Source organism: Jaculus jaculus, chromosome 10 (genome assembly GCF_020740685.1).
Source record: "Jaculus jaculus isolate mJacJac1 chromosome 10, mJacJac1.mat.Y.cur, whole genome shotgun sequence".
NCBI classification, from domain to species: Eukaryota; Metazoa; Chordata; class Mammalia; order Rodentia; family Dipodidae; genus Jaculus; species Jaculus jaculus.
In genome coordinates this window covers 84,290,692-84,306,811 of record NC_059111.1, presented here as the reverse complement: position 1 = coordinate 84,306,811, position 16,120 = coordinate 84,290,692, and the positions used below count along the sequence as shown (strand labels likewise).

The window sequence follows — 16,120 nt, the reverse complement described above, 5'->3', positions numbered from 1 at the left end:
ATTTAAGAAAACATGGCACATCCATGGCCATCAAGTTCTCACACCTATAGGTCCAGGACAATGGACATGTAGGGATCTTTCCCAGCCCTTTGTCTTACTACCACTCAAAGAGCCTTTTTAGAAAAGTTCTTGTTTCTAGTCCTTTAGAAAAAGATTGAGTGAAACTTTCTTAGACCTGAAGAAACAACAACAACAACAAAAAGGCAAATTCTAATGACTGAGAGCATGTAATAATTTTAATAATGAGCAATGTTACTTATATACCCAACATAAATTACCAACTCAGAAAAATATTAGTTTGTCTTTTACAAAAAGGGGGAGAAAAATTTCAATCTAAACTTACCAGGATTACAAAAATACCAGCACATTTCTTTAAGTGATCAGTGCTCAGAGTCACTAAGACATCCACAGACAAGAGCATCTTTAATCACTTCTTACCCTTTCACATCTCACAACATTAAAAAAAAAATATTTTTGTATTTACAGGAGAAACATGCGGATTACTTCTTCAAATTCTCTTTGGAATTCCAGGTGATGCTAGCTTTAAAGTCAAGGAGTATTTCAAATGAAAGAAGGTATTGTAGAAACATCTTGCAACGCATTTCCAGGAACGCCACTAAACAGTTCCGTTTCCTCTTCTAGAATGTGTGCTTTTTTACCGCAGAGCTTCAGGAACTTCCACCTACAAAAAAAACAGGGGATTTTTCTTTCAGTGAAGCACACACACAGTGAAGTAAATAATAATCACGTCGGGGCCTCCCTCTGGCATTATCCTCTGAGATAAGTACTCTCATATGAATTCATTTTGCTGTATACGTCACACTTTTTGTATTGTAAGGTTGGTTGCAAATCACTTGCAGTGTTGTGGTGATATTTCTGACAGCTGATGCATCTTTTGAGCATGTAGATTATATGCTTCGGTGTTCATATAAGGGAAATTGAAATGTATATATGCTGTAAGATATGAAAAGGGTCCTGACAGATGCTAAGAAGGTGTCCTGGAGATAACCTCGCCTATGGAATGTGCTCACACACTCAGCCACTCATCTGTCCCGCCTCATGTTCACACTTGGCTTGCTGACTCTCACACATAAAAATCATTTAAAATATGAATAAGCATTTGGAACGGTGACTTTTGCTAGTGGCCATGCCATGGACAGTGACTCACTTGTTAAATGTGGACCCAAACATCTGTTCGGGTGACTTACCCTCCTTAGCTGTCTGATGCTGCTGCCCCGAATGGCTTCCATAAGGTTATCATGAGCTGATCTCTGTGGGGTGGAAGGTCTGGAACCTTCTTCCATCTTCTTCTCTTGCACTGACCTCAGAGAATTCTTTATTTCCTTCAGAATATTGTTTGGCTGTTTCTTAACCTTCTTCCCTTTCTTCTTTCTCTGTCCATTTTGTAATGCCCGCTGGGCATTCTCCTGCTGTTTGATGACTTCTGCAATGTTTCTGGTGATGAGTTTTTTCTCTGGCAGTGGAGGTGGGGGTGGGGGAGGAGGCGGTGGCAGCTTTTGTGGAGGAGGAGGAGGAGGAGGAGGAGGAGGAGGCGGGACCACAGGAGACAGGGGTCTGCTCCCTGCAGTCTGGACTTTCTTGGGGACTTTAGGGGATGACCAGGGAGACTGCCTAGGAGATCCGTAGGGAGAAGAGCCAGGTGTTCCTCTGTGCCAGACTTTGGTCCTCAGATTGGCTCCCCCGTCATAGCCCTCTTGCTGTTTTTGCTCCTGCAACCGCTTTTGCCTCTGCTTATCCATATTTCTCGTCAGAATGCTGGTCATGCTCATTCTTGGTCCCGGGAGCTCGAAGTGGTAGCCCAGCCTCAGCAGCGTGGTGTTCTCCTTCAGGAGCTTCACGATCTCCATCTCCACCTGGCTGCCCATGATGTGCCTCTGGTTGTGGAAGCGCAGCTCGGTGAGCACCGTGTTGTTCTGCAGGGCTCTCATGATGGCCAGGATCCCCTTCCCGGTGATGAAGTTGGACTCCACGTTGACGCTGGTGATGTGCCTGTTCACCTTGAGCATGTCCGCAATGGCCGTGGCCGCGGCGTCGTCGGCGTGCGTGTTGGCCAGGCTGACCGTCTTGACCACCGTGTTGTGCCGGAGGGCCTCTGCAAAGCGGGCCAGGGTGGGCGTGGTGATGTTCTCAATGTTGTTCAGGTTGACTTCTGTCACGTCGGGGTCGTTGTTCTGAATCTTTTCCAGGGCGTCCTCAATCACCGTGGGATTCCCACAAGGGTGAATGGCCGCTGGCGACTCTGTGTTGCGCCCGCTGCTGCCATTGGTTAAATTTATGTTTTCTATTTGACTTTTAAATATCTTGGGCTTAGGGTTGTCAGTGTTGACGTCACTGTAGTTGACTGTTCCATTGATAGCTTTTGCAGGTTCAATTGTTTTTTCCTCTTCCTCACTGTCCTCTTCGCTCTCCTCCTCTTCCTCCTCCCCCTGAGACTCCTCCTGTCCTCCTCCTTCCTCTTCTTCCTCTTCCGTGTACACCTCCTCTGACACCTCGCTGTTGCACTCCGTAAAGAGGAGCTCTTCCTCAAGGTCCTCCTTGTCTTCTTCTGCAACCTAAGGAAGGAGTGGCAACATCATTAAGTTTTTCACTTGAAGCATGTTTTATGAATTTATAAAAGACCCAAGGGGCTGGAGAGATGGCTGAGCAGTTAAGATGATTGCCTGTGAAGCCCAAGGACCCAGGTTTGATTCCACAGAACCCACCTAAACCAGATGCACATGGTGTAGTATGAGTCTGCAGCTGGTTTGCAGTGGCTAGAAGACCTGGCACATCCATTTTCTCCCTCTCTCTTTCTCATATATAAGTATAAATATATATTTTTTTAATCCCAAAGGCAAGTAATGCAAAAGGCTTTAATGAAGAGGGTTAACATACCTCTGCCTCTCTGGTCTCTCTAGCTCAACCCACCAAGGCCACTATTTCATGCCAAACCTGGTAGCAGCTTTTTCTGTAAATATGTGTCTTCTGATAAATAGCCAGCATACCGGATTTGGATAAAAATATATGATCTTTTTGTCATTTTGAAGAAATAAATCAGAACTTCCATTTTTTGGAAAACCTTGAACAAAAGTTTCAACCTTTTGACTTCTTACAGGTTTGGAAATCCAAACCTCCCTCCCGAATCAGCTCTCCATCTTTTATAGCTCCATACCAAACAAATGACAGCAAAAAATTACATGTTAATGGCTTCCATTTTTCTCAATTTTTAAAAATGTGTTAGGCCCGGTAGCATAGTCCTCATAGGAAACTTAGCTACATGGGAGGCTGAGGCAGGAGGATCACAAATTCAAGGCTTATCTGATATATAAAGTGAGTTCTGGCTCAGTATGAGCAACAAACGAACATATGTCCTGTCTCAAAACAGAAACTGAGATCAGGGGCTGGAGATATGGCTTAACGGTCAAGGCACTTGACTATGAGGACCCATGTAAGCCACATGCACAAGGGGCCACACGCATCTGGAGTTCGTTTGCAGTGGCTGGAGGCCCTGGTGTGCTCATTCTCTCTTTCTCACTATCCCTCTGTCTCTCTCAAATAATAAATAAGAGATTGGATATAGCTCATAATAGAGTGTTTGACTGGTATACGTGAGGCACAGTATCACTAAAAAAGAAGGAGAAAGAGAAGGAGAAGAAGAGGGAGGAGGAGAAGGAGGAGGGGGAGAAGGAGAAGAGGAATTCTATTATTCAAGCCGGCAGATGAGATGTGAGAGAGCCAAGTGCCCTCTGCCCTGTTTGCCTCCAGGTCAGCTGAAGCAGGGCACTGTTTGTGCTTCAGGATTTGTGTGACTTTGTGATATAGCCCAGCACAGGAACTCCACTTTACCCTAATATTGCTGATCAGAATAGCAGATCAAAACTTCACTCTATGCAAAAAGAAATAAATTAATAAATTAAAAATAATTGGCATCACCCCTTTTGGCAAATCAACTTGAAACCTCCAACAAGCCCAAGGTTAAATGAGACAGTTTGCAAAGGACCAGGGGTGGGGGGAAAGATCCTTGGCCTTAACGGATCCCATCGAGCAATGTGGGCCACGGAGAAAAGTAGAAAATCATAAAGTCCTTGCCCAGCCTATTGGTTTTAAACTTTTTAGCATCTATCAATTATGAAAGGCTTTCAGGTAAACCAGTTTCATTTTGTCTCGGTCTGTTTACAAGTCCTGTGGTACAGACTCCCAAATATCTCTTATCTCCTATAAGAAAAGTCTAAAAGTGCTGAATTGTCCAATTCCCTTCATGATTTTTGTCATTCTTCTTCGCGTGTTCTGTGAATTCCTGCCACCTTCCCTTGTCCCCAGAGCCCTGACTCGTTCCTCCATACTGGTCATTTCTTTTGGCTCCAAGAGGTCCTGTGGCCTGAGGCACATGGATGGAACTTGAAAAACACTGCGTTAGTCTCCAGGTTTGTTTGCCCAGTTGCTGTCATAACAGAGCCTCCGGTTATCTATTTGTTTGGAGTGGCAGGCACCAAGTGATGGCCTGGGAAGGGGTCAACTACTCCTGGGATGACCTGTCTAGGCTTAATTTATTTGTTTCTTTAGGAGTATCCTGAGGTGGAAGGATGAGAGTGTGCGGCGTGCGTACATGATTTCATGGAGGGTTGCAAGTTAACCCAATGACAAAAAAGCCCAGCAAGGAAGGGAATGGATTGGCTAGAGAAAACAACCATAATAAACTGTTCTCACACCCACACCTGATCCCCTTGTATAAATTCTGGAAATTCTGGCCTACATTAGCGATGTGTGCTTACTTTACCTGAATGTTTAACTCTTTTGGTATTTGGAGCCTTGTGTTATATCCAAAGTATACTGTCTTTTCTTTCATGCAACTACTGAACTTTATTTCTTTAATCTTTTTAAGACCTTTGGGTTCTAGCTGAAAAATCTGTCATTACTCCCCCCAAAAAATGCACCTGGAAAGAGAATGTCTGAAAAAATCACCCAGCAGCATGAGTTTCCACATAATATCTAAATGACACCTCTTCCAGAAAACCTTTTCTGTCACTTCCTTAAATTATTCTTGCTATTTTGCCACCTGCCATAAAGTGCTTATCACACTTCACTGATTTGTGTTTAGTAGACAGTAGACATGTGGGGACTCTATTGAGCATCTAAGTTGATATTGGTTAACAGCTGCTCAAGGTCAGGACTAACCCTAGAAGAAATTATCGATGCATTGTGCGGGGTAAGGCGACCAACTGTTCTGGTTGGTTTGCCTGAGCCAGGGAGGTTTCCCAGGCTACAGGATTTTTAGCTCTAAAATCTTGACAGTCCTGGGCAACCTAGAAGATGGTTGGTCATCTGAGGTGGGAAGATCTGGAAAGAGAATATCAGGAGGAAAAAGGCAGAGGGGAGGCAGGATGATATATAGATAATGCTTGTTCTTTTGTGACTGGCTCACGCATGGGTGGGGGGCATTGCTCTCCTACACACCACTGCTTTGGAGTTAGCCCTGATCTGTCAGGGAGTGGAGCTGGGAGGGTGGGCATCGGGTGCAGAGGTGGGGGATGAGGTGGTGAGGGACTAGAGAGGGAGAGTGCGAGTACTGGTGCACATGGGAAATCAGAAAGACAAGAAGGAGCTGAATAGCCTCTGCTGATCACATCACAGCCTTGTGGAAGGAGAGCTGTGGCTTTCAGCTCTGCTTCCTGCTCGTCTGTGAGAAGCTGGCTGATTTTAAACAAGCCACTAAATCTCTCTGGGTCCCAAAGAAGCTACATTATAGTTGAGAGGTTGTTATAGTCCAAATGTTGGCATGTATAGTAAGAATACCAAGAAGGCTTGTTAGCACACAGACTGGTGGGTCCTGTCCCCAGAGTGTTTCATCCAGCAGATTTGGGGGAGCCCTAGAATCAAGGTTCTTGATGCTCCAAGTAATGTTTATCCTGCTGGTTGGTTGCCCAGTGTTTGCAGAGGCCCCATTTTTATGCCAGCAGAGATTAGTTTCAATTCCAGTTGGACTTATAAACTGTCCACCACTGTAGGTTCAGTGCAGAAAGGTTAAGAGTGAAAGGAGGTCCTGAGAGGAAAACCTGTGCCTGAGACCCAGCAGCTACCGGTGTTAGAAAGCTGCAGCACTGAGCACCCCAGGAACCAGGAGCCCTGATGTAGTGAGTGCGTATGTGAACCCAGGTGGGCAGAGAGAGAAACTCGTCATTTGATAGGTGCCACGCAGGATTTTCCCAGGCTTGCCCCGCGCCAGCAGCCTGGTCTTGTCCCCTCACCCAAACCCTAGCTCTTCCTCACGGTCCCGCCTGTGCTTTTCCTAGTGCAGCCACTGCTTCCCCACCCCCCGCAGCTGTGTTGAGATTTTCCCTGTGACAGAAATGGATTTACACCCTCCATCAGCAGGCTTCTGCTCAAAGTGCCTTGTGACTACACAGACAGCTGGCTGGCTGGGATGGCGGAGCTAGAGAAGCTAACCCGCCCAGAGAGGAATCAGAGTTCATGAAGAACACAGCTACTCTAATTGGGCTGATAAGCCATTGGCAAGGTCAGCAAAGCCCTTGGCAGCCTCAGGTGGGTTTCAACAGCAGCTGACAACAGCCTTTGTCCTTCGGTTCCCACCACTGTCAGGACATTGTGACATTAAAATGCCTTTGTCAAGTTATTGCCGTAAGTACCTGCATGTCCTGAGTTTTCAGAAACACTTTTATTCTTTCTATATAAGGGGAAATTTTTAATAACTGCAATGAAAATGTCATCGTATTTGGCAAGACTTTTGAAACTTCAAACAAAAATAAGATAAAACAAGAGGGCCAGCCGTGATGGCGCACGCCTTTAATCCCAGCATTCGGGAGGCAGAGGGAGGAGGATCGCCGTGAGTTTGGGGCCACCCTGAGACTACATAGTGAGTTCCAGGTCGGCCTGGGCTAGAGTGAGACCCTCAAAAAAACAAAAATAAAAAATAAATAAATAATAAAATAAAACAAAACAAAACTCCACCTCATACTGATAGTTACAGAGGAACTGACCAGCCCAAATCCTGGCTGGCCACGGGTGTCTGGTCTCACCTCCCTTCCAGTTCTTCGGTGCAGGCAGCCATGGTGGCCTTGACGGACCCTGGCCTAGTCCCAGTGGCCCTTCCTGCGATGACTGACATGAACCAGGTTCACACGTATCTTGCTGCAAATGTGGTGCGTGCACTTATCATCAACATCATCCCCCAGCTTCCAGATTAGTACCATGGCGGGTGGCCATTGCAGTGAACCAGTTTGTATTTAAGTGATCTCAGTGGCACACTGAAAGGTTTAAAGCTGTTTGCTCCTCACCAACATTCTTCCACAAACTCAGGAATTGTTTTCTTATGCTAATATTGCTACAATGACTTTCCCAGAAATTAGTCTTCTGAACTTCCTGCCGGTAATGAAAATCATTGGCAAATTCAAAGTAACTCTACCCTGGGAAATGCACAAGAGCTCAGTAGTCCTGAATGCTCTGAGATGAGCACATTTTCTGGCCTCCAGAAAGGTTTCAGTAAGTGGTATGAGTGGGTTATAAGAAAGTTAAAGTGATGATGCCTGGATCTGAAGTATAGGAAGTCACCATTGAAAGGTTGGAAGTACTCTTAGAAATACATCTGGGCCTTCAGATGTGTGTCATCATTTTGAAATTCTGCGTAAAATTGTGTGCATGGTTTTTTCTTCAGGAAAAAGGTCTAAAACATATCAAGGTCTCAAAGGGATTTTTAAAACACAAAATAAATCCTCCACGGAACTTCATTGGGGGTCAGATGGAGAGAATCCTGGAGAGATGAATGTCTATCCAAAGTCTCACATCTTAGGGACAGAGGACTGAAGATGGAGACCTTTGACTTGCATCCCACGTACTTCCCACCACCTTGCACTTCCTGGTGTACGGAACATTGAATTACTTTCACTGCTGCCATTACTAAAGTCAAAACATCAGGAAATAAATGTACTTAACTGAGAGAAAAAAAATTTCAACCAGAAACATGTTAGGCACATCACCAACTTATAACACATTTAAATTGATACTCTGGTGATGAAAAGTATTTGCTTCTTGAGGTTGCCATTTTTACTCAACAAAAACACCCCAGCTGAGTTCCCCCCCCCCCAACCTATATGACCCATTGAGTAGACACACATGTGAAGGGAAAGGTTTCAGTAAGTGGTATGAGTGGGTTATAAGAAAGTTAAAGTGATGATGCCTGGATCTGAAGTACAGGAAGGGCAGTGGGTGTAGCCAGGGAATAGTTCCCTGAAGCCTACCTTTCCACATTCCCCCAGCCGTTCCTTCTCCAAGAGTTTTTGAGACTCCTTTTCCCAATAGGCCATCAGTGCCTCTCTGCTGAAGTTCCCCGTGGGAGTTTTCTCTGTTAGGCTCTTTTGTCTTAGCCCCACCGGGAGGGTACGATCAGGTTCAATGTCTTCCAGTTCCCTCTCGAGCTCCTTAAGCTCCTCAGCTGACAGGGAGGCCAGGAGCTCATCCTCGTCGATGGATTCATATTTACTAAGTCCTCTCCTGTAACCAAAGGTCGACATGGTCCCTGCGTGGTCAGACCCCCCAGGATCTGAAAGAATCAGGCATTCAAGGCAAGCAGAGGCAGGCAGGGAGGCAAGCGGCAAGCTGGTCAGCAGCTGGTGTGAGGAGTGGCTTCGGGAGCCTTTTAAGAGTGGTGATGCAGGCCTGTGACAATGTGGAGAGGGTGAAAGCATGGGCTGTTTTAAGCATCAGACGTCAGCTAGACATTTGAACACAAAGAATGTCACATCAGTGGTGGATGGAGGTCTCAGAACCAGCAAGGATTATTAACCACAGTGGCCAGGGCCATATTTAGCTGAGCCTGATAGTTCATGAGGAGAGGCAGGGTGTTTCAGATAGGGAGTGACATGGTTCTCTCACTTTGTGTTCAAACAGCAACGGATAAACTTTGCTCTGAAAAGCGCTTGCTGTGGCCACCATGGCTGTGAAAAGATTCTTTCATTATGAACGTGGGGGTTGAGAAGAATCATGGGTGGTCATACTGGTTCTTCAACAAGTGGCTGTGTAGATGGAGACAGATGCCATAATACAGGATTTTATAATTTGGTGTACTTTACAGGTTACATTCAATTTTCCTAGTCATAAATCCTTTGGGATGAACAGCATAATCTGCACGTGTGGATTTTGGCAATCTAAACTCAGAAATTAAGTGAAAACCTTTGAAAGCAGGTGGCAGAAGGTGCACAAGTGGCTTCTGCCACTTCGCCAAGTGCCTTCCTTCTCCCCAGTAGTGTGACTAAAAGACCAGACTTCAGCTCAACACCAGGAAGAAGAATAATAGTGGGGATGATTTATTAAGAACAGCACTCTGCTACCCCAATGTTAAGTGTTTTACGTATTTCACATAATTAATCCATGTCCTGTGAGGTGTGTTAATAGGGTCCATATTTTATGAGTACAGAACCTGAGAGGTTAAGTAACTAGCCCGGGAGCACAGAGCTAAGACCAAGTAGTGTTAAAATTTCAACACAGGGGCTGAAGGGATGGCTTAGTGGTTAAGGCACATGCCTGCAAAGCCAAAGGACCCAAGTTCAATTCCCCAGGACCCACATAAGCTACACAAGGTGGCACATGCATCTGGAATTCATTTGCAGTAGCTGGAGACATTGGTGCACCTATTTTCTCTCTCTCTCTCTCTCTCTCTCTCTCTCATAAATAAATAAAATATTAAAAATTTTTCAACATAGTTTTGTATTTGAGCTGAAAATTGAAGAGTTGTTAACTTGTAATCATACATATATACACTTATTCTTCTGATTGTGTTAAAATGTTCACAGTTCACAGGACTTCACCCTAACGCCATCTTAGCAAACAGTTGTGTGACATATATGTGCATAAAATATGCAGTTATTAATTCATGTATAATATATATACATTCAGCAGTTGGTCAATTATAGGTTGTTTTTAGGCTTGAGTTGCGAATAATGATGCTATAAGTACTTGCATGTAAATATTTGAATACTTCTATCTTTCTAACATATAGGAGTAGCACTACTGGACTATATAGTAAACTCATTCTTTGAGAAACTGCAAAATTATTTTATGAACTGGCCAATATATTCCCAGTGCAGTAGATGAGATTTCTAGTTTCTTTTAAGTCTATTCTTATGTTTTTGATTACAGTCACTTTAGTGAGTGTGAAAAGATAGTTTTCATTTTCATTTCCCTAATAATTAATGAATCTGAGCATAAGTTCATGTGTTTATTAGCCATATTATGTTTTCTTTAGTAAAATATTCAAGTTTAATAGTTATTTCTAAATTGACATGTCTTGTTGAGTTATGAGTTATATGTTCTAAACACAGATACTTTTACAGGGCATGTGACATGTATATATTTCCTCCCATTCTGTAGTTTGTCTTAAGGTTTTGGAAGAGCAGATGTTTGCTTATTTATTTATATGTGTGTGTGTGCATGTGCGGGGATGGGTGTACCAGGGTTTCCAGCTGCAGCAAACAAAGGTCAGATACATGTGCCAGTTTATGTGGGTGCTGGGAATTGAACTCAGGCCACTGGGCTCTGTACTCAAGCACTTTTAACCACTGAATCATCTCTCCAGCCCCTGAAGAGCAAATGTATTTTTTAAAACATTTACTTGTTTATTTGCAAGCAGAGAGAGACAGAGAGAAGACAGACAGAGAGTGGTGTGCCAGGGCCTCTAGCCACTTTGTGCATCTGGCTTTATGTGGGTACTGCAGAATCAAACCCAAATCATTAGGCTTTGGAGGAAAGCACCTTAACCACTGAGCAATGTCACCAACCCACAAATGAATTTTTAAATTATTTTATTTATATTTATTTATGAGAGAGAAAGAGACAGATAGAAAGGGAGAGAGAATGGGCACATCAGGGCCTCTAGCCACGTATACGAACTCCAGACACATGTGCCCCCTTGTATATCTGGCTTACGTGGGTCCTGAGGATTCAAACCCGGGTCCTTAGGCTTCTCAGACAAATGCCATAACCACTAAGCCATTTCCCCACCCCACAAATGATTTTAATTTGGGCGAAATCCAATTTATCATTTTTTTCTTTTGTTGGTTGTATTTTGGTGTTTGTTTTTTTTTTTAAAAACATCTTCTTAACCCCAAGCCACAGAGATAAATTATTATGTTTTCTTCTAAAAGTTTTACAGTTTTTGGCTGAGTACTTGTTTTGACTAAATTTTTATGTATATGTAAAGTAAGGATATATACTCATGTTTTTGTATGTAGCTAGCAATCATCTTAACATTATTTATCAAGAAGAAACTAATTTCCCTTATTGAATTGCTACGGCACCTTTGTGGAAAAGTAGTTGACCAGAAACATAAGGATGTATTTCTGGATGGTCATTTCTGTTCCATCAATCCGTGTACCTGCCCACACACACAAACTGCATAGTTTCAATTACTGTAGCTTTGTAGCAAGTACTCTAACTTTGTTCATTTGCAAGAATACTTTTGGCTAAATACTTTGATCTTAACTTATGGTAGTTTTGCCTTCAGAAATAATATGCCACTTCAGTAATATCATTAAAAGAGATAATGATAAAAATAAAAATTATAAATTAATTTTTAAGGTTACTTTTAGTTTTTGAGGATATGCAATGTTGATTTGTATTTGTGAGGTTCAATGTGGTGTTAGGGCTCATAGATACATTGAGTAATGTTGAGATAATTAATTCTTTTGTTTTGGTTTTTCTTTTTTTAATTTAATTTTGGTTTTTCGGGGTAGGGTCTCACTGTGGCCCAGGCTTACTTGGGATTCACTATGTAATCTTAGGTTGGCCTTGAACTCATGGTGATCCCCCTACCACTGCCTCCCGAGTGCTGGGATTAAAGGCGTGCGCCACCATGCCCAGCTTTTTTTTTTTTTTTTTTTTCGGTTTTCTGAAGTAGGGTCTCACTCTAGCTCAGGCTGGCCTGGAATTCACTATGTACTCCTACCTCTGCCTTCCAAGCACTAGGATTAAAGACATGCTCTACCACACCCAGCTTCACATCATTTTTAAAAAAAATTTATTTATTTATTTATTTGAGAGTGACAGACACAGAGAGAAAGACAGATAGAGGGAGAGAGAGAGAATGGGCGCGCCAGGGCTTCCAGCCTCTGCAAACGAACTCTAGACGTGTGCGCCCCCTTGTGCATCTGGCTAACGTGGGACCTGGGGAACTGAGCCTAGAACCGGTGTCCTTAGGCTTCACAGGCAAGTGCTTAACCGCTAAGCCATCTCTCCAGCCCCACATCATTTTTTTTAAAACAGAGCTTGTAGTACTTACTTTTGGAGAGTGTGCATTGGAGATGTATTTTATTTTTAAGTGGATATTACTACATAAGACATGCACAAAGTCAGGCTTGTCAACATTCTCACATGGATAGGGAAAGGGATCATGAGACTCCACCCTTCCCTGAAGCGATAATGGTTACTGGGAGACTGCTCTCTGTTTGGAGCTTTCTTGAACAGCATCAGTGAAAACAGTCCATTCTAAAAGCAAATTTTTAAATATTTTATTTATTTAGTTAGTTACAGACAGAGAGAACAGGGAGGGAGGGAGGGGTGGAGAGAGAGAAAATAAGCGCACTGGGGCCTCCAGCCACTGCAAATGAACTCCAGACTCATATGCCACCTTGTGCATCTGGCTTATGTAGGTCTTGAGGAATCAAACCCAGGTCCTTTGGCTTTGCAAATGAATGCCTTAACTGCTAAGCCATCTCTCCAGCCCACTAAAAGTCAATTTCTTTCTGTTACACTGAAAATGGTTGGAATATCAGCTCATATATTTTTAGTTTTGTCATTGGAATGACCCAGAATAAATATAGTCTCATGAGAGTGTCTTCTGCTAAATTTTGAATGTCCCATGGACAGCTCTGAAAATGGCTGTGTCCATAAGAGGACACATTGATGTGATGTTTTGCTGTGTGGTTGTGTGAATGAACAAAATTTTGCTTCTCAAAGACATAAATCACTCTGTAATAATCACAACTCACACAGCATCCTAGTTTATGAGATCTATTGATAATTTTTCTCTACAAACTTTAAATTCTTTAGATAAAATGCTGCTGTGTGGCCAAATGCTACAGCCTGACCCAGGCTTTGACATAGTATAATGAATAATTTAGACTTCCTTGGAGCCTTCTTTGTCTACCACATCAAAGAGGAACAATCCAATCACATATATATTGTGAGCATCTGCATTTTATATCTTACATCTTGGGGTTGTTTTTTTTTTTAACTTGGTCACTGTGTTCATTGATTTAGAAGCAATGATCTAAGCCTTTTGAACGTCAGCATGCTTTAATTTAAAAAGTCACTACCTTAGGGAGACTATGCTTGTTGTTCTTGTTTCACAGATCGACAATGTCTCAGTACTTTGCCCATTGCATTTTTTAGGGAGCTGAATATTCCCTTTCGACCTGTTTTTGCCCTTACTATTTGTTCACACATTTCCCCACTACTTGCTATGGCATGGGGCTGTGCTGGAAGCGAAGACTGCAGGCAAGAAAACAGAAATTGATTTAGTTTCTGCCCGCAAGGAGTTGAGACTCATGGGAGAGAGCAGACATCTGGCAATAACATGGGGCAGAGCTGCCCAGCCAGGCGCCAGGAGAGGAGCCCGGGCACCCACAGAGGAGGCCATGGGCGGAGCCAGGGAAGGCACAGGCGTGGGAAGACGTCCAGCCGCACAGAGCAGCCTCTGAGCAAGTGCCCAGGAGGGAGAAAACAAAATACTGACCATTGTTTGACAGAAGGTGGGAGGTAGGTGGAGATGAGGCAGAAATTAATTTGGTAACTAGCTCCCGCCTCCCTCTTTCAGCAGCCCCCAGTAACATGCCTTGTACGTGATAAGTGCCAAGAGATGTTGAAGATTTCATGGGAAGAGCCGCATTGAGGAGTCCTGAACTTTACTGTCATGCAGCATTAAGTGCTTCTCTTTATCATTACCCACAGCCACCGGTCATAGCTTAGTTTGCCATAGCTGCCTAACAGGTCGCTCTTCAGACATGTGCCATGATACTCACGTGCACTTCAGGAGAGAGGGCGCAAAAGTCACCGATACCTCCAAAAATCAGTGATCTCTGTCAGCAAGCAAGTATTTTAACAAGTAGTATTTGTTTATTTATTGCATTTAATTAGCATATATTAAGTGCCCAAATAATAAGCTCCAGGGCTGGAGAGATGGCTCAGCAGTTAAGGCATTGGCCTGCAAAGCCTAGCAACCTGGGTTTGATTCCTCAGTATCCATGTAAAGCCAGATGTACAAGGTGGTGCCTGTGTCTGGAGTTTGTTTGCAGAGACTGGCGGCCCTGGAGTGCCAATTTTCTCTCTCTCTCTCCCGCTCTCTCATTCTCTGTGTCTGTCTCTCTGTGCTTGAAAATAAATAAATAAATATTTTAGGAAAAATATGAGCTTCATTATGATAATTTCATCCATGTATATAATATGCTTTGATCAAATTCACCTATTCAGTTATCCTTTTCTGTCTTCTCTCCCCCTCTCACTGTTCCCTTTCATCTTCCCAAACACTCCCTCTTTTACTTTCATGTTTTTTTTTTAAATCCAGATTCTACATGTGAAGGAAAATAAGTATAATCTATGGACAGTACCAGTCATCATAGATAGATAGATACATAGATGGATGGATGGATGGATGGATGGATGGATAGATAGATAGATAGATAGATAGATAGATAGATAGCAAAACTTCAGCCTAACACTGCATGATGGATGGAAAATCCCATGTCCTAAAATTGAATTATCTTGCTGATGACTTCTGCACTTTTGGAAACAGATATTTAGAAGTGTTAAGAGGCTGTCATTTTTCTTATTTATTTTTTTTACTTTAGTAATCCCAAAATTTGGGGAGAATTTGGTAACTTTAGGAGCTGTGCATATTTCACAATGTTTGTAGAGGCATTCTTGTATACATCTACAAAGGACAGTTTAAGAAAGAAATTGCATCAGCTTATTCTAAATTTATGTTAAACCTCATTTCTATGGGCCCTCTGCTTTACACTAGTAGTTCCTATCATTGAGAGAGTTCACATACTGTTACCTAGTTTCAGTCAGTACAAAGGACCTCCAAACCCCCCAAAATACACTGATAATGTCCTTCTACTCAGCTGAAATTTGTATCTTCAGAACAAATGTCTCATGAAACCACCCAGAGAATTTCTGTGTGTCTCAAAGTACCCCAAACTGGTATCTCGATTTCCCTCCTAGCAGCTGCCTCAGGCTTCTACGTCCTTACTCTTCAGTTGCTGGAGCCCAGCTGTGTCCTGTGGCTCCTTCTTCACAACATCCTGTGCTCAGACATAAGGTCTAGGCGCCTCTGTTCTAGCAGCCTTCATTTCTAGCCATTCCCTCTTGTTTCAACTTGATAAATTGCCACATTCATAGTCTCAAGTGGTGGCATCAATGGGACTAGCAACGTTTCTTATCCCTTGCTGATTTCTTCCTTCCTCTTGTCCACATTACAGCCAGACTGGCCTTTTGAAAACACAAGTCTCACTAGGATATTCCTACCAGAACTCCTGAATAGCTTCCAATGTTCTTCAAGTGGAACTCTTAGCCATGGAATCTGGCTTCTTCAGGATGGGGTACTGCTCACCTTTTCTGCCTCAAGTTAGGTCACCTGCACCACTCTCACACTGAGCTGAACTTTATCACGCTGGGCTGAACTCTCCACACTTGCTGTGCCACTTAACCATTGTCTTCCCGCCACCCTTTACCTGGAAGGCTTTTGCCTCTTGTACTGTGGTCAGGCCCCTACTTTCTGAGGGTTCAGGCCAGTGTCATAGCTCCCACAAAATGGGATTCCATAGCACCTTCTCATTTGGGATTGCTTCTTTCCACGTCTTTGGAGGAAGAGTTTTTTCAATCTGCCCCATTCACTGTCTCGAGTCTAGGATAATTGTGTTCAGGAAATCATTTCAAAATGAAGAAGAGGAATTGGGATGCATGTTGGGGGGGGGGGGGAAGATCCAGTTTTATAGAGCTTAAGACAATACAGTGTTTGGAGCCTCTTTAACAATAACAATGTAGCATTGTAAGTGCAAAATTAGTTATGAAAGTAAAAATCAATTTGCAAATGAATAAAAAGCATGACAATTAC

At 43.1% G+C, this 16,120-nt stretch overlaps 1 protein-coding gene across 2 annotated transcripts; it reads right to left on the bottom strand.

Moving 5' to 3' along the window:
• Nucleotides 1-542: 542 nt before the first annotated feature.
• Nucleotides 543-8,525, bottom strand: Lmod2 (leiomodin 2). Of its 2 annotated transcripts, none has more exons than XM_004658600.2 (3): nt 8,249-8,525; nt 1,209-2,566; nt 543-682 (listed from the first exon to the last, which is right to left on the bottom strand). In XM_004658600.2, exons 1-3 carry the CDS (start codon nt 8,523-8,525, stop codon nt 656-658), a joined length of 1,662 nt encoding a protein of 553 aa, XP_004658657.2. In that variant the 3' UTR covers nt 543-655. The 2 variants fall into 2 exon arrangements, with proteins under 2 accessions (XP_004658657.2, XP_045017053.1); XM_045161118.1 differs by having other exon boundaries at nt 1,209-2,573; nt 8,253-8,525.
• Between the last annotated feature and the right edge of the window lie 7,595 nt (nt 8,526-16,120).